General features: G+C 62.2%; 3 protein-coding genes and 1 long non-coding RNA gene across 13 annotated transcripts in view; 2 read left to right on the plus strand and 2 right to left on the minus strand.

Moving 5' to 3' along the window:
* The window catches only part of LOC144297725 (uncharacterized), a 13,345-nt gene extending 13,122 nt beyond the window's left edge, over positions 1-223 (minus strand). Inside the window, exon 1 of the mRNA XM_077871905.1 lies at positions 212-223. Within this exon, the coding sequence (XP_077728031.1) occupies positions 212-223 (12 nt within the window). The remainder of the gene's footprint in view (positions 1-211) is intronic.
* Positions 1-8,183, plus strand: part of MCRS1 (microspherule protein 1) — a 9,414-nt gene extending 1,231 nt beyond the window's left edge. For 2 of the 8 annotated variants that reach the window (XM_077870166.1, XM_077870168.1), the window contains exons 2-15: positions 443-562; positions 1,085-1,223; positions 1,572-1,710; positions 2,298-2,456; positions 2,603-2,712; positions 3,619-3,727; positions 3,999-4,137; positions 6,139-6,214; positions 6,531-6,559; positions 6,674-6,766; positions 6,921-7,003; positions 7,166-7,253; positions 7,507-7,634; positions 7,748-8,183. In XM_077870166.1, coding sequence (XP_077726292.1) covers positions 553-562; positions 1,085-1,223; positions 1,572-1,710; positions 2,298-2,456; positions 2,603-2,712; positions 3,619-3,727; positions 3,999-4,137; positions 6,139-6,214; positions 6,531-6,559; positions 6,674-6,766; positions 6,921-7,003; positions 7,166-7,253; positions 7,507-7,634; positions 7,748-7,834 — 1,389 coding nt within the window. In that variant the 5' untranslated portion in view covers positions 443-552 and the 3' untranslated portion in view covers positions 7,835-8,183. The other 6 variants (XM_077870171.1, XM_077870172.1, XM_077870167.1 and 3 more) reach the window with 5 other exon arrangements.
* Positions 8,174-24,524, minus strand: KCNH3 (potassium voltage-gated channel subfamily H member 3). Of its 3 annotated transcripts, none has more exons than XM_077870161.1 (16): positions 24,343-24,524; positions 22,685-22,918; positions 22,109-22,243; positions 21,140-21,273; positions 20,463-20,706; positions 19,933-20,090; positions 19,641-19,848; positions 16,236-16,346; positions 15,614-15,892; positions 15,220-15,419; positions 14,749-14,998; positions 11,164-11,381; positions 10,300-10,631; positions 9,873-9,979; positions 9,229-9,305; positions 8,174-9,131 (listed from the first exon to the last, which is right to left on the minus strand). In XM_077870161.1, exons 1-16 carry the CDS (start codon positions 24,416-24,418, stop codon positions 8,535-8,537), a joined length of 3,360 nt encoding a protein of 1,119 aa, XP_077726287.1. In that variant the 5' UTR covers positions 24,419-24,524; the 3' UTR covers positions 8,174-8,534. The 3 variants fall into 3 exon arrangements, with proteins under 3 accessions (XP_077726287.1, XP_077726289.1, XP_077726288.1); XM_077870163.1 differs by having other exon boundaries at positions 22,685-22,914; positions 24,343-24,487; XM_077870162.1 differs by lacking the exon at positions 16,236-16,346 and having other exon boundaries at positions 24,343-24,522.
* Positions 23,312-27,429, plus strand: part of LOC144296869 (uncharacterized) — a 12,262-nt gene continuing 8,144 nt past the window's right edge. The window contains exon 1 of the long non-coding RNA XR_013363808.1: positions 23,312-23,715. This is a non-coding gene — a long non-coding RNA (uncharacterized LOC144296869). The remainder of the gene's footprint in view (positions 23,716-27,429) is intronic.

The following is a 27,429-nucleotide window of genomic DNA, read 5'->3' on the forward strand; positions in this document are numbered from 1 at the left end:
GGAGGAGAGGGAGGGATGGACTGATTGGAATTCTATCTCATTTCCCCGCTTGGGCTTGGGAGGGCAGGGGAGGTGCTACTGAACTGAGTGGGCTGCGACGATAAGAAGTGAGCCAGTAATCCCTTGTTTCGTGCTGGTTTATAGCTGAAGCCCTTCACCTAGCGACTCTTGAGTAGAATCCTAGAGGTCCGTGGACCCCCTAAAATGGTACGTGTTCGTACATTTTTCTGGAGTGCACCGCTTTGATATTCTCAGAGATGCTGGTGACCTTTAGAAAGCTGTTGGTTTATCAGCGTCACATTGGCAGGATAGAGCCTTGTGTCCCTTTTCCTTGTGTCTTCTCCTACCTTAATGGGATCCTGGGGGAGCTGCTCCAGTATAAGGAGGTGAGGCTGGCCCGTTGGAAACCTGTGCGTCAGGGAGCCTCATTTCTCCTTTGCAGAATCTCCTCTCAGCCTCTAAGCTCACCTGGTCAGAATCCTTGGATGAGCCTGTGGGACCCTTCCTCCTAGCCCTGTGGTTTGGAACCAGTGGCTTTGGGACTGTAAGAGGATGGACAAAGGTAGTATGAGGCCGGGCCAGCTCCCCAAACGCTCAGGCGCCAAGCATCTGCTGATTCCACCCCGTGCCTGGCACGTATGTCTTTTCGTCCTGGCTGGGCATTGCCACCTCCCCCTGGGCCAGCACCACCCACGTACCTCTCGGCAGAGGCCACAATTGACTGACTTGCTGTTGAGCTGCCGCTCTTTGGCATGGCTGCATTTTGATGGCAGAGGGAACAGTTATGCCCAGAGCCCGGTGTGTCGGCATCACCAGTCTGACCTGAGCACCATGTGCTGCACGACATGACACGTGGCACCGGGAGAACTGCCCAGCGTGGAAGGTCTGGGCCAGGTCTGAGCCCAGATGGGATCTGGATGGCCAAGGAACTCCCACCTTAAAACCTCAAATGTCAAGGAAGCAGGGGAAGGGCCAGGAGGGCTGGCAGGCGATGGGGGTGGGCAGAGGAGGGGTCCCGTGTTCAGAGGCTCAAGGCTCTGCGAGGCACTTAGGAGACCTGAGTTCACCAGTTCTCTTCTTCTAGATTCTCAGGGGCTGCTAGATTCATCTCTGATGGCCTCCGGCACTGCCAGCCGCTCAGAGGATGAGGAGTCGCTGGCAGGGCAGAAGCGGGCTTCCTCTCAGGCCTTGGGCACCATCCCTAAACGGAGAAGCTCCTCCAGGTAGTAAGGGTTCAGGGGACCAGGGACCGGGCAAGGGCATTGGGTGCTGCACACCTTTGCCACTGTTGGCAATGGCTGAGCCCTTCTGGGGCCTAAGTGTGGGTAGAGCTTTTTGCTTTTCCTGCCAAGCCCCTCTCTGTGGGACGTGGGCAGAGGAGGGAGATACTAGGTCTTTGACATGAACTCTTTGTGGCGCGGTACCCTGTCATCTCAGAGGGCTGGAGCGCACAGTTCAGGCCCCATCCACTGCGCTGGAGCCAGGAACCTGCTCTGTTTCAGAGCCTGGGTGTGTATGAGTGGGTACGGGGGAAGGGGCAAGGGATGCTCACTGGGCAGGACTCTCCACAGATTCATCAAGAGGAAGAAGTTTGACGATGAGCTGGTGGAGAGCAGCCTGGCTAAGTCCTCTACCCGGGCGAAGGGGGCCAGTGGGGTGGAGCCAGGGCGCTGTTCAGGGAGTGAACCTTCCTCCAGTGAAAAGAAGAAGGTGAGAGATTATGAGATGTGGGGGGCTGGGGCCAGATTTTGTATTTCCCCACCACCTTTGCCAGCTGGCAAGAGCCCCGCAGGAGAGGCTTGTGAGAAAATCCGGGGGCCCTAGCCCCAACCTCAGCTGCCTCCCTCCTGGGAGCCCATCTCTTCTTGCTGCTCCCCTCACACACACACACCCTGTCAGTGCGTCCTGTATCACATTCTGTGTGGGAGGCATGGAGCGTGCATCTATTCTGGGAGCAGACAGCCTGTTCCCAGCATTGCTGGGTGTAAAAATAACCCCCCAGGTGGCATTGCTCTGGCCCTAGACACCGTATCAGTCAGAGTAGTTTCCTGGTATCCTCCCCACCTGCCCTCCACCCTGGAGTTGAAGGTGCTACCAGCAAAGAGGAGACCCCATTAGGTCCTGGGCCATGTAGAAGTGCTCTGAGCGGGTGGGGACTAGAAAGCTGAGCTCCTGCCCATGTTGCTTACGGTCCGTGAGCCTGGGGCTGCCACACACAGTATGGAAAGCTCCAGGCCTGAAGCCCGAGCTGCCCCTCTGCCAGCTTGGAGCTCATTCTCTTCCTGTCCCCTGCCCAGGTGTCCAAGGCCCCTAGCACTCCTGTGCCACCCAGCCCAGCCCCAACCCCTGGACTCACCAAGCGTGTGAAGAAGAGCAAACAGCCACTTCAGGTGACCAAGGATTTGGGCCGCTGGAAGCCTGCGGATGACCTCCTGCTTGTCAACGCTGTGCTGCAGGTAGTGCTTCTTGGCCTGGGCTGCACGTCCCCTTCCTCTGCCCAGCCTGCAGTCCCCAGCCCCAAAATAGCCCCGCACCCCGGGGGTAGCAAGGGAAGGCTTCTTCCAGGCTCTGAGGCTGAGGCCAACCCATCTGGGCCTTGCAGACCAACGACCTGACATCTGTCCATCTGGGCGTGAAGTTCAGCTGCCGCTTCACCCTTCGGGAGGTTCAGGAGCGCTGGTACGCCCTGCTCTACGATCCTGTCATCTCCAAGTGAGTGGGGCTGGCTCCAGCAGCGGGAAGGTACTGGGAACCAGAATTTGGCTCCTGGAACAGACAGGACTATACAAGGGCCCACAGGAGGGGCCTGGGAGGCAGGACTCATGGGACCTTGCATCCTCTGGGATGGTATTGAAACCAGCCAGGCTGGGGAGGGAAGCTTCTCCCTGCTGCCAACCCTGCTAGCCCTGGCCTGATGCTGAAGGAAGGGGATCTGGAAGCTGAAGAAGTAGCTTGGGAGAGAACACCCGAATGAGCAGGAGCCCTGGTTCCACCACTGTGTGCGCTGTGATTTGGGGCAGATCACTTCCCAGCCTTTCCACACTGACCTCCCATGATTTCTTCCTTCACAAGAAGGAGTCGGAACAAAAGAACAGGAGGGCCCCTAAAAGGCCAGGTTCCAAGTGAACCTGTGCACCCATGCGGCACACACTCTTCCTCCTCAGCCACCTCGCTTACCATCATCAGAGTTGATTGCAAGCCTAGCACCCGGCTTTTACTCCCTAGCACCACTTAAGCGTAGCCACGGCCCTGACAGGCCAGGAGGTGGGCGGGGCTCAACTTTGGAAAGAGGGTGTGGTGGGCAGTGGATGGCAGCTTTGGCCAAGCTAAGAGAAGGTCTTGGAGGAGCAGCAGCTTGTCTCAGGATCTCCCTCAGGACTGGCCTCTGGGGCCTGTGCCTTTGAGTCTCTTCAAGGGGGCAGACACTGGACACTCGGTTGGCTGAGTTTGCCTGTGTTATGCTTTCAACAAACCCGTGAGGCCACAGGTGCTGTGCTGAGCCTTGAGCCTTTCTCTCAAGGGCCTGGCCTCTAGTTCTGGATCTCAAAGGCCTTCAGGAACCCCAGATGGCTTGACACCCTCCTGTCAACCCTGCCCTTTTTCTCCCTGTCCCCCCAGGCTGGCCTGCCAAGCCATGAGACAGCTGCACCCAGAAGCCATTGCCGCCATCCAGAGCAAGGCCTTGTTTAGCAAGGCTGAGGAACAGCTGCTGAGCAAAGTGGGATCGGTAAGGCTGAGGGGCCGGGGAGAGGCCTGACCACTGGGAAGACCCCTGACACAGGGAGGCCCCGTCGCCTGGAGACATGCCCTGCGGGTGCTCATATATCTGCAGGCACCTTTGTGGATGGGGTCCTCAGGAAGAGCCAAGACCGGCTCCCTCTTCTTCCAGCCGCTAGTGGGTCGGGGGATGGGGGCCGGGGGGAGGGGGCGGTGCACAGCGGGTATGGCAGAGACGAGAACGAGAACACCCAGGTGCTGAGAACAGGCTTGCCCTCCAGACCAGCCAGCCCACCTTGGAGACGTTCCAGGACCTGCTGCACAGACACCCCGATGCCTTCTACCTGGCCCGTACTGCCAAGGCCTTGCAGGCCCACTGGCAGCTCATGAAGCAGTATTACCTGCTGGAGGACCAGACAGGTAACTGGCGCCGGGAGCTGGCGGAGTGGTGTGCGCGTGTGAGGTTGTCTGGGCTCGGCTGCCCTCGGGTGCCAGTAATGGATCCTTCCGAGGCCCCCGGTGCCTTGCCTGGGATCCTGAGCAAAAAGTCTAAATGAGAGGCTTGTCTCCCACTTTTGTTCTTGTCGTTGTTGACCTAGCGCACCGTCATGTAAGTGGCATGTTCTCCACGAATCACACTGAAACATGAGTAAAGTGTGAAAGTTCCCTTCGCTGCTTACCCTTCCCCGTTTCCTTCCCTAGAGATGCTACTACCCTAGAGAAGGTACTTTTTCTAAGTCTTTCTGCCCGTCTCCCCTCCCCACAATCCTCCTCGTTCCTTTGGCGCCGTCCAGAAAGCCCTTCACGCCCAGGCCTTCTGCTCCTGTTAGGCTCGCACTCCTAACGACGGGTACCGGGAAGGTCAGCTGCTAAACCGCGTGCAGCTCCTTGTTCCGTTTGGGACTTGGGTTCGGTCTTTCCTTGGACGTCGGTCATAGCATGGACGCTCTGCTCTCCCTTCTGGACAGTGCCGTCCGTCAGCGTCTCCAGGGTTGTTCCCGCGGTTCTAGAAATGAGGCTGTGGCTGTGTCCTCCACCTACTACTCCCTGGCCCTGCTGCTCCTGGTTATGAAAAGATACTCCTGCAAGAGGATTTTCAGGAATCTTGTCAGGGAGGGCCCCACCTTTTTCTTCTGAGGATTTCTGAATTTAGTGAGCAGCTCTCTCCACTCCTGCTACTGCCAGATTTCTGCTTCTGCCTCAGGCTCCGGTGTCCCTGAATCCCCACGGAGAGCGTGAACGCTGCCGGCTAAAGTCTATTTTTGCTGCTGTAGCTAGCTTCTTTGAAAGTTACTTTGTACAACTTAGAGATTCAGTTTTTCTCTCCGGGAGTCTTCTCTGGAGCATTTGATTTCTCCTTGGCCTCCTTGGCCTCCTTGGCCGCACAGTGCTGGGATCCCTACACGCTGCTTAGCTCCCAAGCGGGTTTAGTGGGGTTTTAGGCAGCTGTGGTGGGGATGGAGCCCGGGGGGTGGGGGGGAGGTGACCACCCCAGTCCCTTGTCTCCCACAGTCTGACCTTGCAGTTGAGGGGAGGGTAGCATTTGTGGCTCCTGTGCAGCCTCCGTCACTTCCCTGGGAGGCAGTGAAGACTCCCCCGGTGTGGACACTGCTCAGCCGGCAGTTCTCAGGCCACCAGCTAGTGGGCGCTGCCACCACGCGACACCGCAGGCTGGGAGCCGCTGGCCAGGAGGCAGTTGTTCTGAGTTTGGGGGCCAATCTCTTTATAGTTGGACCAGAAAGAAAACTGAAAACCTTTCATGCAACTATTTATCCTCAATGTACTTGACGGACTGTGATACTCTATCCCATTTCGTATTTGTGAAACAAATGAAAACTGGTTTTGTGACCTTTAAGATATCATTAACCCACAGCTTGAAAAACGCTGGCGGAAGGCATGGTGGCTCTCTTCTGGCTCACCCTAAGTGGGGCTTGACTGGCATGTGCCCACCGCCTCTTGCTGAGTGTGGCCAAAAAGGTCGGGGAGTATATGATGTGAGAGAGGAGCATTTTGGATTTGGAATCGGGAAAGCGGGGCTCGAATCCTGGGTCTGTCCTAAACCTGAGGGCCGTGGTGTAGCCCTCCTTCCTGGAGCTGCCTCGGGCAGGGGCCTAGCGTCAGGGCCTTCCCTCCTAAGTTCACGGCTATGTGAGAGCTTCACACGCTGAAAAGCACACACAAAAGGTCAACTTTAATTCCCTTTTTTTCTAGAATCACCTCTGCCCTTAGCTGATGTCAGGACTGCTTTTTGTCACATTAGCTTGCTGCCCAGTCGGGCACGTGCTCTGTTACCTGTTGATCTCAGCACAGAACCGTGCACGTGTGGCCTGGTCTCCCTAGTTGGCCCCTGAGTTCAGTCCCCTTGCTGCAGAGGGTGGAGAGGGGGCAGCGGCGCTGACCATCTCTCCGTCCTTTGTTCAGTGCAGCCGCTGCCCAAGGGGGACCAAGTGCTCAACTTTTCCGACGCAGAGGACCTGATCGACGACAGTAAGCTCAAGTGAGTGGCTGAGGTCACAAGCAGGGTGCAGAGTGGAGTGTGTCCCGGGGACAGAGCTCTCCGGGCCGCCCGGCCCTACCTTCTGCGGCGGGGAGCTGAGCCCAGCGCACACTCAGCCTCATGCTCCGCTTGTCCCCTGGTCGCCTTGATGAGGGTCCCCACCACCACTCAGGGAAAGGAGGCTAGTCCAACAGAGGAGCAGCGTCTTGGCTTCCTCAGCCGAGGGACTCAGGGACACCTTAATGAGCCGAGTAGCACCTGATGGTCGTGGCAGGTGAGCTGGAAGTGGATCCTGACGTGTCTTTCTCCCCCACAGGGACATGCGGGATGAGGTCCTGGAGCATGGTGAGTGTACCCCGGTGGGGCTGTTAGGGGGTAGAAGCTCCTGCTAGCACAGAGGACCAGTACAAGGTGCTGGTGGCCTCAGAGTGTCCCTCCTTACCACCCACCTCACCCCAGAGCTGACAGTGGCCGACCGGCGCCAGAAACGAGAGATCCGACAGCTGGAACAGGAGCTGCATAAGTGGCAGGTGCTGGTAGACAGCATCACAGGTGAGGAGGGCCAGGCTTCAGCTCCCTTCGCCCCACCCCAAGACCCCTGCTGGCCCGGCTGGCTGCACCCTCATCTCCCAGCCCCCGGCTCACTGCCTTCTGCCCTGTGGCCCTAAGGAGTGGGCTCTCCCTGACACAGCCACTCTTCGCGCAGGTATGAGCTCTCCTGACTTCGACAACCAGACGCTGGCAGTGCTGCGGGGCCGCATGGTGCGGTACCTGATGCGCTCCCGAGAGGTAAGGTGGGCCCGGCCGCCTGCTGCCGCAGGTTGCCCTCCTCTGTCATGCTGGTCTTGACCCCGCTCGCCTTTCTGTGTCTGGTCCCTGATTTCTCATCTTTCCCTGGCCTGTGTAGACCCATTCCTCAGGTCCCAGCCCTCACCTGCCCCATTTCCCCAGATCACCCTGGGCAGAGCAACCAAGGATAACCAGATTGATGTGGACCTGTCTCTGGAGGGTCCGGCCTGGAAGATCTCCCGGAAGCAAGGTACCAGCAGGAGGCAGTGTGGGGGTGTCCCTCCCAGCCTCCGGCCCTCCAGCCCTGTGGCTTGGTCTCCATGGGAACCGTCATCCAGCGCTGGGGCTGAGCTGGGGCTGAGCCACTGGCATTTCAAGATTTCTAAGTTGGGAGTCCCGGGTGCCTTCTAGCCTGTCCCTGGGAAGCAGTGCGCGTGGGGACTTCAGGCCCTCCCTTGGCCTTCCCTGTCCCCTCATCCGCCTTTGCCTCTCCATCCCTACAGGTGTCATTAAGCTGAAAAATAATGGTGATTTCTTCATTGCCAATGAGGGTCGGCGGCCCATCTACATCGATGGACGGCCAGTACTGTGTGGCTCCAAGTGGCGCCTCAGCAACAATTCCGTGGTGGAGGTGAGCTCAGAGGGAGGAGAGGTCGGGAGACCAGGAGTGCGGGGAGCCGGTATGCGGGCCTGGCCCCCCCATCCCACCTCTGTCCTCGAGCCACCCTTCTCTCCCGCTCGTAGATTGCCAGCCTGAGATTCGTCTTCCTCATCAACCAGGACCTCATTGCCCTTATTCGGGCCGAGGCTGCCAAGATCACGCCACAGTGAGGGGTGGTGGCAGGACCCATGTGCTCTCTGTGGCCTCAGTTTCCCCTGCCATTCCAGCCCCTTGGAGCTGGAACTCAGGCTCCTGGAAAAACCATAGTAGGCAGGAGGAAACCCAACTGCGGGCCCATTGATCTGAGCCTCTGGTAGGGCAGGGCTGGTCCTGGGAAGCCCCTGGAGGCTGGAACCCTCCAGCTTCCTTAGAGCCAGAGCCCCTCCCCTCCTCTCTCTGCAGGCCGCCCTCCTCTTCCCTCGGGTTCCCACCTTTGCCCTTTCGTCTCCAGCTGATTAGCTTCAGACTTTACCTTTATTATTTTTCTTTTGTAAATAAAAAGCACCAAGTTCCAAAGTAGCTCATTTTATTTATTTTTTTAATATAAAAAATGGGACTGGGGAGACAGGGACACATGCAGGGGATGGCAGGGTCCCTCCTGGCCTCAGGCCTCTGTCCCCCCATCCTGCAGAGGGAGAGACGGTCAGAGGAAGAGGCTGAGGGGTACGAAGATTCCCAGCCTGGGGCCTGCCCCTGAGGCTCCAGGCCACCCGGAGTCGGGGGCTGGGCCCTCTTTAATTCTCCGCTCCCTGCCCTGAGCCGGAGGCAGCATGGAATCCCAGGGATGGCCGCCGTGCTTCTTCCGCCCCGGGTTCAGGCGGAGCAGCCACTGGCAGCAGGTCTGGCAACACTGAGTTCTAGGGCTGGCGGTCAGACCCCTGTGCCCTCTTCCTGGGTCCACTGGACTGTGCCAGAGCCATGGCAGCCAATAAGCACCATCTCCAGGCTGTGGGGTTCCCAGGGCAAGGCCAAGCCCCCAGCCCCCGGCGGGGGCTCTCCAGTACTAGCAGCCTCGGCCTGGTTCACGGGCTCCGGGGGCCCAGTCCGAGCCCCTTCCTCAGGAGGCGGTGAGCCAGGGGTGCTGGGCTCGGGGCCGAGTTCGCCTGAGCCCGGGGGCTCAGAGTCAGAGGTGGAGGTCCAGAAAGCTGTGGCTCGAGGCCATGGGGAGCTCTGAGATGCTGGGGGGCCCCAGGGCCAAGGGGCCACGAGGGGAGGGGGCTCTGGACGAGGGTGGGGCCAGGTCCCACTCAAGACAGAGCCAGCTGGGGGCTGCAGGCAGTAGGAGGATGTCCCAGTGTCCACACACAGAGGCTGTAGGAGCCCAGAGGCGCTGGCTAGGCACGGCCCCTCCCCTGCGGCCCGAGGGCAAGGGCCCTCCCCATGGGGTGCCAGGACTTGCTGCACAGCCTGGCGAAGCGACTGCAGGCCCTCGCGCATCTGCAGCACCTGCTCGGACAGCTCTGTCACCTTTGGGGAGCGAGGTAGGAGAAAAGAATGACGTCAGAGGAGTCTGGAGCTCCCGGACAGCAGCGCCCGCCCCCGCCCCACCCTGCCCCTCACCCACCGCCTGCCGCAGCTTGTCCAGCGTGTCCACGTTCCTTGCCTCACCAGGCCCGAGGGGGACGGCGAGCAGGCCATTCTCTGCGAACAGTGGGATGGGGTTACAGGCGGCACTGGCAGAGGAGATGGCGCGGGGTCCGGGCCTCCGACCCTGCTGCCCGCCACAGCCGCTCCAGCCTTGCCCCAGCGGCATTCTGCTCACCGGGCCCGGGGACCCAGGGATGCAGCCCTCACCTTCCCCTCGGGGAGCTGCTCCTGCCCGCCCCCCAGACACGTGACCACTCCCGGGAGCCCCTTACCCTGTCGGCTCCAGGGGCTGCGTGGGCGGCTCCAGGGGCTGCGTGGGCTGCACGGCCTGGCCTGGCTGGGGCCCACTTGCAACCCTGCTTCCCCCACAGCCCCTGTCCTCCCCAGAGTCTTGGAGCCTTTATCCTATTTAACACACGCAGCCCCTGCATTACAGGCCCGAAGCCTGAAGCCGGGGCGGGTGCAAGGTCGCGCTGCCGCGGAGCCCAGTGCGTGGAGCTGAGCCCCGGCCCGCCTAGCACCAGTGCACTGGGCTTCACCACTAAACTGTACTGCCCGACCTGTAGGTTGAGGAGGGCAAGGGGGCACGTGCCCTGCCAGCCTGTCCCCAGGCCCCCCTACCTGGTCCAGGGGAGGGGCTGCTGCTGCACTCCGGGCCAGACTGCCCCACGCGGAAGGAGAACTTGGGCTGGTCGGAGCCACAGCCGTCCTCGATGCCGTCTACTACCCTGAGGACACAGGTGCCAGGGCAGCAGATCAGTCCGCGGGTGGCCGCTGCCGGGCCCGGTGCCCACACACAGCAGCCCCCGCAGCCTGGAGCTCCGGGCCCGGGGAACGCTTGGTCCCTTTCCCTAGGGGCTTGCGGTTCTGCTAAGGATCCAACAGGACGCAGCAGAATTCTGAGCAGGGAAGGGCCAGGCACCAGGTGGGGGGCTGTGGGCCGCAGGAAGGTGGAGTCCAAGAAGGCTTCCCGGAGGAGGCAGGGATGGGCCCCAGCCCCATCACCACCATCTCTGCCACGGTGTACCGAGGCCCAGGGCCTGCTTACCTGGGGCTCAGATCCGGGGGGACGTTCCATGGCACGGAGGGCAGCTGCAGCCCCTCTAAGCTCCGAGGGTGAACAGAGGGGCCGGCCCCAGCCTGCGAAGCCCCCGCCCTGCCCGGCCGTCCTCGGCCCCTCAGCCTGGGCCGGGGTGCCGTCCGGCGTGGGGACAGCAGCTTGGCAGCTGAGGAGGAGGAGGTGCAGCCAGGGGACAGCAGGGGGCTGGAAGGCTCGTCAGCCGGGGCGGGGGAGGCCGTGGGGCCCTGCTCCCCGTCCGTCTCTTTCTCCTCCAGCGTGGACATAAGGGTGTTGTCGCCACTCAGGGAGCTGGTGTCCGCCTGGGGACGGTGGGGCCAGAGGGGCGGCATGGGTAGTCCCTCCTGTGCCCCACTCCCTGCCCCACCCCGCCCCCGTCTCCCCAGGAGGAGCTCCCTGGATGCCCAGTATCTCCCCCCTCGGAGGAAGAGGCTGGAGGGGGGGCTATTTTTCTGCTGCCACTGCACAGCCACCAAGCCCTGAAGGAGGTTGCTGCCTGTCAGAATTCGAGCCGAGCGTGGGTACCCCACCCCTGGGCTCGGTCCCTCAGGCTAGCCGAGCTCCGCAGAGAACGCCTGCTAAAAGCTGCTTTGGGGTTAGGAAGATGAGCCAGGAAAAGTCAAAGCCCCTCAGAGCAGTCCTCACTCGTGGGGAAGAAACCAGGGAGGCCCCAGGGCTCTCGAGAGGCGGCCTGGAGGAGCAGGGCCGGGAGGGCCGGTGGAGCACGGGTGGCTGCGCAGGGGCAGGACGGACACGTGCCCCCACGAAGTGTGGGGGCCCACGCAGTGCCTCCCGAACCCCAGCCCCCTGTGCACACGTTCCCAGTGCCCTCACCTCTGCGGGGCCTCCACCGGCGCCCAGGTTGTAGCTGAGCTCCCCTCGGAGGCCCCGGCTGAAGCGTGGGGCAAACTCGGGGTACAATGCAAGGCTCTCGTGCAGCCCAGCCAGCTGTAGACATTGTAGGACGCAGTAGGTCAGCCCCTTTACATCGGCATTGGCCTTGACCACCTGCTCCCGCCGGGGCAGCTCGCAGCCAATCAGATCTCCCTTCCCTGGGAAGCGGAAGCAGAGGTCAGCAGAGGTCAGCGAGCCCTGCCCCTCAGCACCCCCTGCGAGCTCAGCGGGGGGCGTGGGGGGGCTTGGGCCGCACAGAGAGGAGCAGAGGGGCCCAGGCCCTGGCCGACCCCTGCTGCCTGCCTCTGGCTCCTCAGGCCTGCAGTGAAGCACACCCCGGATCAAAGCCACTGCGCTGGACGCATTTACATTTTAGCTCGAGACAAACGAGTCCCCAATTCTCAGGGTTCTAAGGTTGCCTGTAGATCCAAACCCCTTATGAAAGTTAAACCAATCAGATTCCAGGCCCCATCTCTACCCACGGAATCATTATATCTACAGGAGACCCCACAATCCGATGTTTTTCAACCCGCGCAGGTGATTCAGGTGGGACTCATCCAGGATCCAGCAGGTTAGTGCTCCGCGAGGCACAGGGATGTCAGGCGGCCGCATTACTTCACCTCCCTGAGCCCTGAGGCTTCTAGGACAGGTCTAGTACTGAACTGAGTGGTGGCGCTCTCTGGATCTTACCAGAAGGTGTCCATGGAGGGTTTTCCCACCACCCAGCTGAGACCGCCACCTGGCTGACAGCATTGTAAAATGGCATCAGAACCTGCATCCCAACCTCCGAGATGTGAAACTGTAGGAAGAAAATGTGGATGGACTGGGGTGTCTCCAGTCAGGATTAAATGAGTCGGTGCAGGTGAAGTGCCTGACACAGAGGCGACCAATCGAAGTTCCTCTCCTCCTCCGCCCTCCGGCTCAGAGTCCCCGGCAGATGGTTCCCACCCGGGGTGGCAGGCTCTCGGCAGTGGGGCAGAGCACGCGCTGCCCTCCCAAGTCCGCGCAGCCCACGCCAGGGTGCACAAGACTGGACGGCCTTTCGTCAACCCTCAAGGCAAGAGACGGATCAGTGCCACCCCCAGCGTGGGCTGCCTCCCGCTGCCAGCAGGCCTGAGCTTAGCAGCCTCCTCTCAACGTTCATGGACTTTTGCTCAAACTTGAGTGTAGAAGGCGTCGCTGTTAGATCATATTTCTTGGTTTGAGGCCCATCCTTCTGGTTCCTTCTTAGAGGTGTTTGGATCTCCATGTGCTCATCCGATGAATGAGCTCTCCTCGTGTGTGTCATCACCCAAAAGGTGAGACAATCGCGCAACAGGCCAAGACCGGTGACAGAGCTCCATGCCACCGGTCTCCAACCAGAGACTGCCGTCCGGGGGGGGGGGGGGGGGGCGCTTCCAGCTCAGCTCTCCACCCCCTCAGGTCTTCCTGGCACCGACACCGGCCCGCGTCTCTCCTGCCGCCTCCCCCCACGGCCGGCGGTGCCCGCTTAGCTGCTGCCCACACAGGGAGGTCGGGCCAGAACCCACATGCAGGCCTCGCCTCCGCGGCTCAGTAGGCGGGAAGCCCCCGGTGTTCAGCGAGGGAGGCAGCTGGGCGCGGGGTGAAGGCGAAGCAGAAAACCAGCCCGGGGGCCACCAGGCACTCAGGGCATCCAGAAGAGCCGTCAAGGCAACAGCGGCAACAGTCCATCGGGAACGTATGGGCAGGGACAGGATGGATCAAAGGGGGCAACGTTCTGGTGCTGGGGACACGCAGTGAGGCAAAGGCCTGGGGTGCAGGCGGTGGACGTTCTTGAGGCTCCGTCTTCATCGTGAACATGATTACTCTGCAACCTGGCGCCTGGCATTAGTGAGATGTTCTTGCAGGACCAATGCCAGCTCCCAGCCGCACCGCTTCCTCGGCTCTGAGCTGAAAACCATCTGTTTAATAATCTGCTCGACAGTCTTGACCAGTCTGCGATTGTCAAAGTCTGTTTGCCCTTCCGGATCTCTCCAGTTCTCCCTCCTTTCTCAAGGGCCGCCAGCCATACATGAGCGGCCGTAATTCCGTTTGCTCAGAGTCCGGGCATAAAACGCATCTTAGTCCAGAAGCCAAACTCCCAGAAGAGCAATGTGTGACAGCCTCCGGCCTCCCCTACCTCCAAGACCCCCTTGACGGTACTTCTTTTCTCTGTTGGGTGATCACCCTCCTCAAGGGAGAGGGGAGGGACGCACAGAAGCTGCTGGGCATCTGGTCTTAATTCTCCAGCTTGGGCAGCCCGGATGGCTCAGTGGTTTAGCGCCACCTTCAGCCCCGGGTGTGACCCTGGAGACCCGGGATGGAGTCCCACATTGGGCTCCCTGCAGGGAGCCTGCTTCTCCCTCTGCCTGGGTCTCTGCCTCTGTGTGTGTCTCATGAATAAATGGATAAGATCTTTGAAAAAAAAAAAATTCTCCAGCTTGATGAGAGCCTCAGCCCCTTCAGGTGTCAGCCGGCTCCACAGTGAGTCTACAAGCCCTCGAGGATTCACCTCCCTTCCATCCCCCGGGCGGGGCCCTCCGTTACCCAAGCAGAAGAGTTCCCACCCGAGGGGGTCAGTGCTGACAGCCTCCCCCAGCTGTGGAGCCCCGCAGCCGTTTCCCAAAGCCCCGTGTCTGTGTCCCGCCACCCTGAAGTCATGCCCTTGCTTCGGACACAGCTGGCTCTCCGTGGAGCAAAGCACCAGAGGGCACCGTGAATGAGGCCCGAGGTTTAGGGTTGGTGGACTAGGTTCCAACCCCTCCTACCAATTCATGAACCTCTCCAAACCTTCCATTCCTTCCATGCGAAACAGGCACAACACCAATACCTCTGCCATGGGTTTTGTGAGCTTTGTATGACCTAAGGGCCAGCCCTGCTGTGACACTCTTGGGACCAGCACTGTTGGGACGTCCATTCCATAACTGCAAGCTCTTCTTCCTTGACCAGGGACTTGACCCATCTCCACCTCCTTCTTTTGCCAAGAAGGGAAGTATATAGGCAGAGTCTGAGCCCTGCCGTCACCCACTGGGGCCCCGGGCCTGCTCTGCGATCAGCCAGGAAGGCACAACGGCCCTCACCCCGGAGCGGGCGGAGGTGCCCCACAAGCATAGGCCTCACCAATCAGCCAGGAAGGCACAACGGCCCTCACTCCGGAGCGGGCGGAGGTGCCCCACAAGCATAGGCCTCACCGCCCCCTGGCAGCCCTGCCTGAGTGCACTCTCCAGCACTGCCATCCTCTGCATCTGATTTTCCAGAAAGTGCTGCCCCCCCTCCATGGTGGTCCTGCACTCACTCCGGGAGGCTTGAACACCTGAGGATAGTTCCCCCTCCCTGAGTTCCCACCTGGTGGTCACTGGGGCTGCTCTGAGCTCTGCCCAGGGCTCCCCAGGGCTCCCGAGTCCACCCTGGCTGTTCCCCCCCCCAGGAGGCCTTGCCCGGGGCCTCTCTCCGGGTTTCTGCTGATGGGGCCCTGGCTCCACCCGCCGCCCACCGGGCGCTGCCCCCTCTCCCGCCCTCACAAACCTAGGATGGCAAGGACAGTGCCGCCCTTGAGCACCTCCATGGAGCCGGAGCAGACGAAGTAGAGGGCCTGGAGAGCGTCCCCCTGGTGGATGAGGTACTCGCCGGGGGTGCAGAAGGCGGGCCGCAGGGCCAGGGAGAGCGCCCGCAGGCAGCCGCGGCTCGCCGCCTCGAACAGAGGCAGCTGCAGGACCTCCTTGTGCAGGTGCATGGCGATGTCTGCGCGCAGCTCGTCGGGGAGGCTCTGCAGCAGCTGCGGGCGCGCGGGGGAGCTCAGTGGCTGCGCCCCGGGCGCCAGGGGGCCGTGGGGTGCCCAGGCCGCGCGGGGCAGGTCAGCGAGGGGCGGCCGCCCCCCCTCCGCCGTCCCCGAGCCTCGGCCTTTCCTCCCCGCAGGCCCTGGCCGCCCCCCGCCCCGCACTGCCGTCCCCCGGGCGGCCGAGGCCACCCTCTGCGCCCTCCCGCGAGGCCGCGCACCTCGGCGGTGTCGATGCCGTTGTTCACGGCCCAGGTGGCCTGGAAGTACTCGAGCATGCGCTGCTTGAGGGGCTTGGGGATGCGGTGGATGCGGATGTAGTCGCGCAGGTCACGGGTGCGGCTGTGGTACAGAAAGCGGCGGGCGTACATGCGCTGGATGATGGCCGTCACGTTCCCAAACACCACCGCGTGCATCAGGGCTGGGGAGGGTGGCGAGAGGGGGTCACCTCCGGGCCGGCCTGACACCACGCAGGGCGCGTCTGGCCCGCCCGCCGCGTGGCCTCGAGTCCTACGGCCCGGTGGCTCCCCTGGCCCTCGTCCTGTCCTTGGTCCCCCCAAAGCAGAGGAGCCCCTCGGGAGGGCCTCGGGCCGGGGGCGCGGGGCGCGGCCTCACCGCCGATGAGCATGGTGCAGATGGAGAAGATCTTCTCGGTGTCCGTGTTGGCGGACACGTTGCCGAAGCCCACGCTGGTGAGGCTGCTGAGCGCGAAGTAGAGGGACGTGATGTAGGCGCTGCGCAGCGACGGGCCGCCCAGGAGCTCCAGGCCCGTCCCGTTGGCCTCCCCGGCCGCGCCGCTGCAGTTGTCCTTCTGGCCCGAGCTGTTGCCCGCGGGGCCCCGGCCCACCAGGTAGTAGGGGGTCTCCAGGCGGCGGGCCAGCTCCTGCAGCCAGCCTGCGGAGGGGGCGCGCCTGAGCAGGGCGGGGGCGCCCAGGCGGAGCCACCCCCCGGGCCCCCAGCCCTGGAGACCAGCGCCAGCGAGCTGTCACCTCTCCAGCTGGGGTGTGTGGGGCCCGGAGCCGAGCCGCGGGCATCGCGCCCCCTGCCCCGTGGCCGGCACGAACCCCGGGCCCAGCTGGGGCCCAGCTCCCCTACCCTGCGCACCCACACTCCTCTCGCCCTTGCTCTCACCTGCTCCAGAAAGCCCTTCACCCCCACTCCTCCCCACAACCACACAAACCCCCCGACCCCACGTACGAGTTCTCAAGCACGCCAACGTGGACGCGAGCATACGCACCATCAGGGCCACAGACGTGCTCCGCACAGCTGAGAGGTTGAGGACACACACGTGTGAGCACATTCACAGGTGCACAGCCACAGCCACTCACACGGAAAAAGCCTGCGCGCACTTGGGAGAGAGACAAGGGCACACAGGTGCTTGCACTCGGACACGCAGGTGGGAGAGGCGAACACAAGCACACGTGTGAGCACACTCAAAGGCCACAGACAGGCAGGCACCTGTGCACATGCAGAGGCTCCGGAGCACACATGCGGACACGGGCCCAAGTGGGGAGTGTGCCAGCCTCGCCGTCAATCCCACATCCTCTGGCCTGGCCTTGGCAGGAAGTGGGGCTATGTACTGGGCTCTCGCGGGAGCCGTGGCTACTCAGAGTCACTCTGGGCCTAGCTGGAAGGTTGTGGGAACTCTCGGGTGTTCGATGGGGGATCCTGGGGTCCACAGGGGTCCCAGGGGTCCCGGCAGAGCTGGGAGTCAGGGGGAGCAAGAGAGGGAGGGCCGGTCTAGAGCGGAGGCACAGAGGCCAAGTGCAGAGGGGGCTCAGGATCCCAGGCTGCAGTGGAACTCCCCTCTGCGGGCACTGCCCCTCCCACCTGGACCACCCAGCCCCCTGCTCCACACTCTCCCGAACACCTTACACGCACTGCTCCCACCATCTCCACACCCCTCCTCACCCCGGACCCATTCATTCAGCAATCCCACAAGTATGTGCCATTTGATGGGGCTCAAACCAAAGTGCTGTGGGTTAGGGCTAGAGGGCTTCCTGGAAGAGGGGACATTGTTGCTTCATCTCAGAGGATGGGTAGAGTTTTGATTCAAAGAAACGGAGATAAAAAAAAATTTAAAAAAAAATTTAAAAAAAATTAAAAAAAAAAAAAAAGGGGGATCCCTGGGTGGCGCAGCGGTTTGGCTCCTGCCTTTGGCCCAGGGCGCAATCCTGGAGATCCAGGATCGAATCCCACGTCAGGCTCCCGGAGCATGGAGCCTGCTTCTCCTTCTGCCTGTGTCTCTGCCTCTCTCTCTCTCTCTCTCTGTATGACTATCATAAATAAATAAAAAAAAAAATTAAAAAAAAAAAAAAAAGAAACGGAGAGAAGCTTGGTCCTGATCTAGGGAAAGGCCATACTGGGCCAACCCTAGGGATGGAGACAAGTGCAGGCCAATAGCTCCACTTAGCTAGAATGTGGGGTTCACACCGGGGGCGTCAAACTCTCGGCCAAGGAATTTGGGAAGATGTGTTAAGGCCTGAGCCAAGGTGAGGACCCACCCTTGTAACTCGGAGTGTCCTGTGAGGCTGCATGGAGTGTGCAAAACTCTTCAGCCGCTATTCAGTTGCCAGGAAAGGAGAGTGGGGAGCCAGGGGTGAGAAGCTGGAGAACGACGGGAAGGTAGCAGAAAGGCCTGGCCTGTCTTAGCTCGGGGACATGGGCAGCTCCTGGAGCTGGTGGTGTGGGGAGGCTGTTCTGGAGGCCTGTGGCTTTCATACTGAGAAATGCCGAGTGATCACCCTCGGTATTTAGCACGTTTGAAAATCTAGCCCATCTCCACTGGGCTCATGGGAATCAGGGGACAGGACTCCGTCCACACTATGGCCAGAGGAGCAGCAGAACCAAGGCAAGGAAGCCAGGGGAAGGCGCCTCCCGCCAGAGCTGGACCAGGAGGGGGCGCCTCTCCCCCTCCAGACATCCCTCCAGAGCTGGACTCCGGCAGGTCTAGGTGTGGCTCTGACCTCGCTGGGGAGTAGTTTCTCTGGAGAAAGGAGTAGGTGATGATGTGACGGACTTCGAAACTCCCCTAATGTGAGCTAGTATCAGCCCCAAATAGAATGAAACCTCTCAGAAGCTTAGGGTTCAAGGGTGCAAGAATGAACATGTGTATCCGCAAAGCAGCCTGCCTCCACTTGCCCATGTTCTCCATGGTGGGACTCAGAGCCCCTCCGGGAGCCAAAGGTACTCTGTCAGCCGAGCAGCCCCTGTAAGGTGGTCAGAACCACAGGAGCCACCTGGATGCATGACTCGGAGCATCTGGGTCCTGTTTGGAAGCAAACTGACCCAGGGATTTGGTGTGTCTCAGCCCATTTTGGGATCAGGGCCATACAGCACCACTATCTCCCAGCCCACTGACTGTTTGCTGGGTGGCCATGTGACCCCAGAGCCGCCTCCACCACAGCCTCCCTCTGGGAAGGGCAGGTGCCAAGGAGCTGACACTGCCGGAGCATTCTGGTTCCATGTGCTCAGCAACTAGAGCTTTGGGGAATACCCAAGTGGGCCTCTGGGCCACACACCAGTCTCCATGGGCTTGGCGAGGGAGAGACGATTTGCAGGAGCCTCCTCGGCCCTGGGAACGGATCGGAGCACATTTCTAAGGCCCACCTGCACCTCTGATGATCCCACCAAGGAGCAGATGGTTCTGTGAGGCCAGCTGAGCAGCTGGCTTGTTGCCCACGGATGAGAACAGGCACTCCAGGCCGGTGGGGAAGCCACCAGAAGGCTGGAGGGCTTGGGAGGAAGAAGGTGTGTTTGGTTTGGGAGGCTCAGGGTATGAAGAATTGGAACAGGCTTGGAGTTAGGGGAAAGACGGCAGCTGAGATGGGCACAGTGGCACCAGTGCGACCACAGGGGACAAGGGGAGGGGAAGAGCAGGGCCGGGGCGAGGAGGCCGGCAAGGGTGGCCTTGCTCAGGACAGAGAAGTCGAGAGGTTCAGTGGAGCGTGGTGAGCGAGCTCAGGAGCCACAGGACATCGAGGAGATGAGGGTTTGGCCCCCAAAGTTCCCCTGTGACCTGCCAGCTGCCATTCTGGGTGGAGAGGTGGGGGCGGGAGCCTTCCTGGCAGGAGTTAAGATGTGGGTGGGAGGAGAGTGGAGCGGGAGTAGAGGTGAAGACCTGCGGGCGCGGAGAAAGGCTGGTTTAGGCCTGGGGAGCGGAGAAGCCGCTGGGAGGGACGCGCCTCAGAGGGCAAGGTGTGGGCACGGGAGGGAGTCCGAGAGGGTGGGTGGGGGCCGAGCAGCAGGCATGGAGGTGCTCCCAGCTGGGCGGGCCCGAACCCGTGAGGAGGCCTCGGTGGGCGGACAGGACGCCGCTGGGCAGCCCGCCCGCCCTCACCACTACGCCTGCCCGCTAAAGAACGGTCTGCCTCAAGGTGGTAGCTCTGTCACACTCATGCGGGCACACGCGCACGCACACACACACCAGCCCCTGCATTCTCCTCACTAACACACGCCCAGTTGCCTGGATGCCCCAGATACACACGCAGAGGCAGACCTGCACACACACCCGACTCCTTGCATCAGCCACACACACGCACGTGGACTCACGTTGCCCTGACACACCCACACCCCAGGAGCAGCACTCCTCCGGCACATTTGCGCACGCGCACGCGCCCCAGCCCCCCGGAGCGTCCAGTACCGATCTCGGGCAGCTCGGAGGCACTGCTCTCAATCTCCCGCTGGCCGATGTAGAACCAGACACAGGCCACCCAGTGGGCGAGCAAGGCGAACACGGCCATGAGCAGGGTGAGCACCACGGCGCTGTACTGCGAGTAGCGGTCCAGCCGCGGGAGCAGGCGGAGCAGCCGCAGCAGCCGCACCGTCTTCAGCAGGTGGGCCCCAAAGTACTGAGGTGGGGGAGACGGGGAGGTCACCCCAGGGCCGGCCGCACCCACTCTGCCCGGAAGCCCACCCAGCCCAGCCACACTGACCACATTGACCTTGAAGGCATGTAGCAGGTCAAAGGGCAGCGCCGCAATGACATCCAGCAGGAACCAGGTGGTGACGTAGTGGAGGCAAATGGACTTGGGGGCAAACACCACCTGCCCCGACTTGGACACGAACGTGGTGCGGAAATTCAGCACGATGTCTGCAGGAAGGCCGGGTGGGACTCAGCATGGGGGCGAGGAGGAGCCGCTTCACTGGGCACCTGCTCAGCGTCTGACAGTGTCCTGGGCCTCCTACCATCTTCCCCCTACCATAGAACTCTAAGGGGTGGGCGTTGTCTTGCCTATTTGATGGAGGGAGAAACTGAGGCTGGGAGAGGCTACAATCGGCTCAGGGTCATGGGACCCATTAGCAGTAGAGCCACGTTTGGAACGTAGGTTTGATTTCAAAGCCCACGGGGTCACAGATGGGGGAAGGGCATGGGGGACACTGTCGGAGGCACAGGAAGCCATGTGGACTATCGCCCGAGGGGGGCCTGGCACAGGGTGGGGTGGGGGGCCCAGGGCACACGTACCAAGAATGAAGAGGACCTCCACGGCCAGGTCGCAGATGCTGGGGGCACTGCGGGCTGCGCTGGGCTCCCGGGCCGTGCTCACACACACACTGTAGGGCACGGTGACGGCCACGTAGAGGGTGGCGAGCAGGATGAAGCCGTCCCAAGTGGCCCTCAGTGCCCCACAGTGCAGCAGGATGAAAGGTGACTTTCGGATGGCGGCTACTTTGTACTCAGGCAAGTTTGGCTTCTCCCCAAACACCCCCTGAGTGAGGCAGGGCAGGGCGGGTCCGGCCAGGGAGGACAGGAAAGTGGCAGAGGCTGAGTTTGGACAGGGTCTGGGACAGGCATCCACCTCCTTCCTCTCCCTGCAGACTCCAAGCAACCTCTGCCATAGGCCCTAGAGTCCCCACGTTATAGAGCTGAAGACTAAGGACAAGGAGGGGCCCTGACTTAGCTGAGGTGGCCCCCCTGCTTGGGGGAGAGGCCGACAGTGATCCAAGGCTCGTCTGACACCAGGGCCAAGACTGATGGATGAGGCATCTGAGCTTCCCTCCCTCAGTCATGACCCCCACAGTGCTGGTAGGATGTGGGTGGTCCCCTGGACACCCTCTAGGGTGGGCTTAGTTCTCCCCCTCCATCTCCTCAGCTTTGCCCCTACCCTGCCCCCCAAACACACACCCTTGTGCGCAATCCACCTTATTGAGCTTGTGCTTGCCCTTGGGCTGCTTCTGCAGGTGCCCGGACAGGTGGTAGAGCACAGCCCGGCTCCGCCGCCGGTTGGCATTGAAGCCTTTGGATCCTCCCCGGCCATATCGGCGCCGGCCACCCCCTGCAAAAGAGGGGCCCGTGAGGATGATGAGGGGGGGGGGAGTGCCCACATACCCTAGTCAGGATCTTGGGTGAAGGACACCAGTTGCTGGCCCATGGGCTGCCCTGACTCATTGACCAGTTGGTCTGTTTAGAGTTGGGGCTCCAGGACCCTCATTTCTAGAGGCACTTGCCAGCCCCAGCAATGGGCAGTCCTGGGGGTGCTTCTAGACACTCCTCCAAGTGCGCTTCCAGGGGCAGGAGGTCTGGATCAAGGCAGAGGCAGCAAAGGATCTTCCCAGGGAAAGGCCTGAGCAGGGAGTGGAGAGTGGTTCCCAGGGCTGGGGGTGGGGAGCGGGGAATGGAGCGTACCCCCAGCACCCCCAGTGGCAAAGCCAGCTTCTGATAACAGCTTTCTGGGCTGGCCAAAAGCTTCCGCCAGCCCTGGGAGGATGCAGGAGGGGGAAGGCCGCAGGGACTACAAGCAGGCTTTGGCCAGGGCTGCAAGTCAGGTCTGTGGGAGGGAAAGGAACCAGGTGGATCTGCGCTCAGCCCCACTAAGGGCAGGAAATGGTACTCCACAGCACTAGTGGAATTCGGCTGCTTTCAGTTTCTTAGTAAAGATGACTTTAGAACTCCAACTCTGTCTCAACTAGTCTATTTGGAAACAAGCTTCCCATACCTGGGCAAATGGAAATGAGAGCAGCATAAGCCTCTCACCCAGCAAAGCAGGAGTCAATGGATGCAAGGGGGCGGGGGGACCCCCAAGCTCAGACTGGGTGCCAAGGCCCCACCCAGGCCTGCGGTACCCAACAGGCCAGCCACAGCAGCTAAATCAACAGCCCCAAGGCACCCACCTCTCTCCTTCCAGTTGTCAGGGCCCCCTCGGTTCTTGGTGTCAGTGATGTCCTTGTGAGAGACCAGGAAGAGGGCCACCTCCCCTTTCTCATTCTTTATGGGTATCACATCCAGGAGACACCAGAACGGGAGCCCTGGGCACAAAGACAGACTCAGCCCAGCTCCTATTCTCCACCTTGCCCAAGGTGACAGAGGTCCCGTGCCACCCCTGGCCAAGACACAAGCGGGATCAGGGCTTTACTGGGAGGGGGGCAGCAGCCTGGCTCCATCTAGGACAGGGCTTGATGGAACAGGGCAGGGGAGGGCAAAGGAGGGCAGAGAGGACCATCAGACGCGTGTGTTCACGGATCTGTCCTGCTGAGGTGAAGACACTTTTCTGCTTGGGTGAGAAACCCAAGATCGGAAATTGGGGAGAGGCTGAGGCTGAGGTAAGGATGGGAGAGAGAAGCCAGGGGCAGTGGCTGGGGTGGAGAAGGAAATGGGGGGGCGGGGCAGAGACAGGGGCAGCAGATGGAGTGGGTGCCAGGCTGGGTGAGACCTCAGAAGTGAGCCGGTCTGGCCAGGTGGCCCCTCACCGCTCTTCCGGTACAGGATCAGCTCAGCCTTGAACTCCTTGTGCTCATCCAGGGCCTTGCGGATCTGTTGGCGGACAAGCTCACTGGTGTCTGGCCCATAGAGGAAGGAGCAGGCGCAGCCCCGCTGCATGACCTCGGCCCGGGAGAAACCCGTGAGGTCGCAGAAGCCATCAGAGCAGTAGACCACGGGGAAGAGCCCCGCCACCTGGGCGTTGCCCAGCACGAAGTTACTGTCTGCAAGAGAGCACCTCTCAGAGGCGGCCTGCGGGGAAGGGGCACTCGGTCTACCACCCCTCCTTTTCTAAATGCCTGCAACCAAAGGGAGGGAGTCGCAGAGCCCAAGAACCCCGTGCATGTGCGTGTGCGTGTGCGTTCCAGCCTGGAGGTCAGGGCAGGCGCTATTTATAAACAGGAATCAGTGTGTCACCTGTGTACCAGCCCCGCGAGAGCCCCCTCCTAGCAGCGTGTGTATGTGTGCATTCAGGAATCAACACACGTGAGTCCTGAGGTTGGTGAGTGCGGCCCCGTGTGGGAACTGTGCCCTCTGGACGGTGTCCAGAGCAGCCTGGGGGAGGGGGCAGGGGTGGCGATGCCCAAGGGAGGACTGTGCACGACCAGCCCTTCTCCTCCCTCTGCCTGGTGCACTCCCCAGCTAGGTGCCCAGGTTGGCTGTCTGGCCCCTCGGTCCAGGCCACCATCCATTCTGCACTCCCTGTTCGAACCCGGCTGCCTGACCTGGCTCAGGAATAGTGAGTGAGTGTGATGGAGAATGGGGGTGTAAGAATGGTAGCTGAACAGCGCTGCCTGGAGCCAGGAATGTATTGGGGAGTGGGGGGCACTGAATCAGCAGGCTGCAGGAGCCAAGCACAGGGCAAAGCAGATGGAGAAGCCAGTGTGTGTGCGTGTGCGTGCGTGTGCGTGCGTGTGTGTGTGCGTGGGGGGGGGTTGCTCAGTGATGGGCTCCCACCCCCCATCAGGAACGGCAAGACCATGGAGGGCCACAGGCGGAGAGCTGGGAAGCCCCACTGGGGGTGAGTGTGAGGGAGGCGGAGGCGGGAGGGGGTTTTCACCACTTTCCGGGTGTTCGGAGCCCTGCCGGCCCGCAGCCAGGAGCTCGGTCACCTGCTCCAAACTTCCCCAGTCTTGGGGGGAGCACCCCAGCCTGCCCTTGGGGGTCTGCAGGGGCTCTGTGGGCTGGGGCTGGGGCTGGGGCTGGGGCTCGGCGCGGAGGTGAGCCTGGGCTACCGGCGCCCCTGAGCCCGCCTACTCTAGCTCCCGGGCAAACCGCCCTCCTCAGGGTGTCTGGACCCCGGTGTCCGGGTGCCCCTGAGCGCCGCTCCTCTGCACCCCCCCCCACCGCCGCTCCCCTGCGGGCCGGCGCCGGACCGGGATGCGGTGAGTTAGGCTCCCGGTCGGGGGCCGCGCCCTCCCCTCGCCCTCCGGGCCCCGGGCCCCGACCCGCAGGCTCTGGCCCTTTCGCCCCCCGGGGCACGGCCGCCCCTGACCCTTTGGAGAAGCGGCGCCTGGAAGGAGACGGCGGTGCCGCCCGAAAGCGGGGCCGCGGCGGAGGGAGGGGCGCAGGGGGCGCGAAGGGCCAGAGGCCGGCGCGCGGGAGCGGGGCCCGGCAAGGGGGTGCTCGGGGCGGCGGTGGGACTCACGCGTGCCGTCGAAGCGCGTGGCGATGGTGTCCAGGAAGGTGTTCTGCGGCGCCAGGAGTCCCCGCATGGCCGGCATCTTAGGCGCCCGCGGCCTCCCGCCCCATCCCTCCGGGGCGCGGGGGCTCCGCGCCGGGGGAGGGCGCCCTGCTCGGCCGCCCCCCGCCGGGCCCCGCGCCCCCTAGCGCGGCCGTCGGACGCCCGAGCCCCGCCCGGGTTCGCAGGCCGGGCCGGCAGCCGGCGCGCGAGGGGGCGTCCCCGCCGTCGGGGCCCCGAGCATGGCGCGCGGCCGCCCACGAGCCCCGGCCCCGCTCGCCGCCCGCCGCCCGCCGCGCTCCCCGCACCTCCCGCTCGGGCTCCGCGCGGCGCCGGGCTCCCGCAGCTCCCTCCGTCTGTCGGGGAGACGCGGCGGCCGCCCGCCCTCCCCCCGCCCTCCCTCCGGCGCCCGCCGCCTGCACCGGGGTAACCATGGAGACGGGCACACCCAGGCAGGGCCGCCTCCTTAAAGGGACAGGCCTCCCGCCCAGGGATCCCCTCCCCTCGGGGCCTCGGTGGGGGCAGGGGAGGCGCCGGTGCCCCTCTCCGCCCCCCGCCCCGGCGGCCGCCCCGAGCCGCCCCGCCCGCCCCTCGGAGGAGACCGGCGAGCGCCTGGTCCCGCCCGGGCTGACTCAGCGCCGGGGCGAGGCGTCCTTCTCTGCAGCACGGGGACGGGGGTGCGCAGACTGTCCTCCCCCGGAGGGACGCAGGAGAGCTCCGGCGGGCTGTGCGCGGGGGGGGGGGGGGGGGGTTCTAGAAGACGCTCCCCCCGAAGACAAATGTAGTGGGAAAGGGGGCTGGGCAACCGGACGGAGGCGGGGGAGGCCGGCGGGAAGCGGAGGTCGCGGCCCCTACGGGGGACCCCAACTGTACCGGGACAGGGGAGCGGGGGGGGTCTCAACACCGCTGCTGGGGCTCAGGCCCTTCCCACCCCGACCTGACCCTCCTCCCTGGGAGGTGCAGCTGCAGGCACGAGCTGTCAGGAAGCCGGGGGGGGGGGGGGGGTAGTCCTGAAGTGAGGTGGAGACGCTCTCCGCGAGCGCCCGTGGGGTGTGCGTGTGCGTGTGTGTGTGCAAAGGCTGGGAGGGACGGGGTAGCCCTGGTAGTCCCGACCCCAGGTTGCCCTGCGTTTCCACGAGCTGCCGCCGTTTGCCTCTCTGGCTGCTCCGGAGGGTCAGGCTGCAAGTGCAGCGGACGGGGCAGGAGGTCAGACTCCGGGAGAACTTCCAGGCTCGTGCGAGCGGCGAGTGGCAGGGCCCGGCCTCCGCGCGCAGCCACCCCCTCGGGTCGCAGGGAACTGGGCTCCGCAGGGGCCCCCTCGGGTGAGGGGTGCGGGGTGCGGGGTGGGGGCAGGGCCCGGCGGCAGGCGGTCCCCGGCCTCGCGCTGCCAGCGCCGCTCCTCCTCCCTCCCACGATTTGCCTGCGAGCGCGGCTGCCGCCCGCGCCCAGAGGAGCCGCCGAGGCCAAAACAGCAATTTGTTCCCGGAGGGAAGCGGGAGGCCCAGCACCCCCGCCCCCCGAGGAGACACATCCACTGCCACCCGCGTCGGAAAGCAAGGACTGTCGCCGGCCCCGCCCGCCCCTCCCCGGCGACCCGGGCCAAGCCCCAGGCACCTGTATTTAAATGAGCTGGTGCTTGGGGAGAAAAGGGAAGAAGGGTCCTCCTCCCCAAGTCCTCCGAATCCTGGAACTCTGCTCCCGGGAAGACTGACCCCAAGGAGCCTGCAGATCCCCTCCCCGCACCCACCCCCACAGTCAGCCCTCCCTGATGTTCGAACATTCTACTAGGAGAGGGTGCAGCTTAGAAGTCAGCCCGCTGGCAGACCAGACAAAGGCAGTGGTGGAAAGCGCCCAACTTGGTCTGACAAGAGCCCTGCCATTTGCTGTTTGTGTGATTTGCTTTCTGGGACCCCATTTTCTTCTTTGTCTAGAAATGGGAATGATAAGAAATAATGACTACCTCAGAGGGGGTTGGGAAGATCACAGGAGTAAAGGACTTAGAAGAGCGTGACATTTGCATCAGGTAAATGTTTGTCTGATTTTGAATTGCATCGGGCCCCGGGAAATGAGCAAGGTGGATCCTACTCACACTCCACTCACAAATGAAGAAACAGAGGCAGAGGGAGAATTGGGAGAAGGAGAGAGACTTGCTCAAGGGAACCGAGGTCCCAGCCTGGGCATGGGCAGAACCAGAGTCCCAGCCCTGCTGGTCCACCCCCAGGTCCAGAGTCGGCCTCACTCCAGCATGGCCATCTCCCGCCGGGGACCCAGAAGGAACCTCCGGCTGGCTGTGTGGCCACTCCCCAGGACTGGTTACCCAGGGCTGCGCACCAGATCCGGGTGGCCCTCCAGTCACCCATTTAAGCGCCAAGTGTTCAGAGTTTCAGGCTTCCAGCTTATCAACCTAGGCTGATTTTGGTTTTAAAGACGATGGTTTGGGTATTAAGACAAACCCAAAGCAGACACCTGGGGTCAGGGAGAGCAGGGGGTAAAGGGAATGTGGGGTGATGCAAAGATTTATACATAGTTCACATTTACTGAGCATTAACTTTGTGCCAAGCACCGTACTACCTGCTCTACTTGGATTACTGTTCACCATAACTTTATGAAGTAGTGCCTTATAACTGCCAATTTACAGATGGGAAGATTGAGGCAGAGAGGTTAAAGATCTAAGATGCACTGCCTCCTCCAGCAGCTCCAGGCACCATGCCTGTGTCACTACTTTGGTGCCCTGGTCCCAAATGTACCACAAAATATACTTTTAGGGACGCCTGGGTGGCTCAGTGATTTAGCGCCCGTCTTCAGCCCAAGCTGTGATCCTGGGGTCCTGGGATCGAGTCCCACGTCGGGCTCCCTGCGTGGAGCCTGCTTCTCCCTCTACCTGTGTCTCTGTATCTCTCTCTCTGTGTCTTTAATGAATTAAAAAATATTTTAAAAAATATACTTTTATCAAATGTTATGATCACTTTTCTTATAGCAGAATGAAACTAATGTTTTGGTCTTGAAACCCCTTCCCCCTTCAAAGAATTTGTGGGAATGAGTATGGCGTAGGGG

Source organism: Canis aureus, chromosome 25 (assembly GCF_053574225.1).
Source record: "Canis aureus isolate CA01 chromosome 25, VMU_Caureus_v.1.0, whole genome shotgun sequence".
Taxonomy (NCBI): domain Eukaryota; kingdom Metazoa; phylum Chordata; class Mammalia; order Carnivora; family Canidae; genus Canis; species Canis aureus.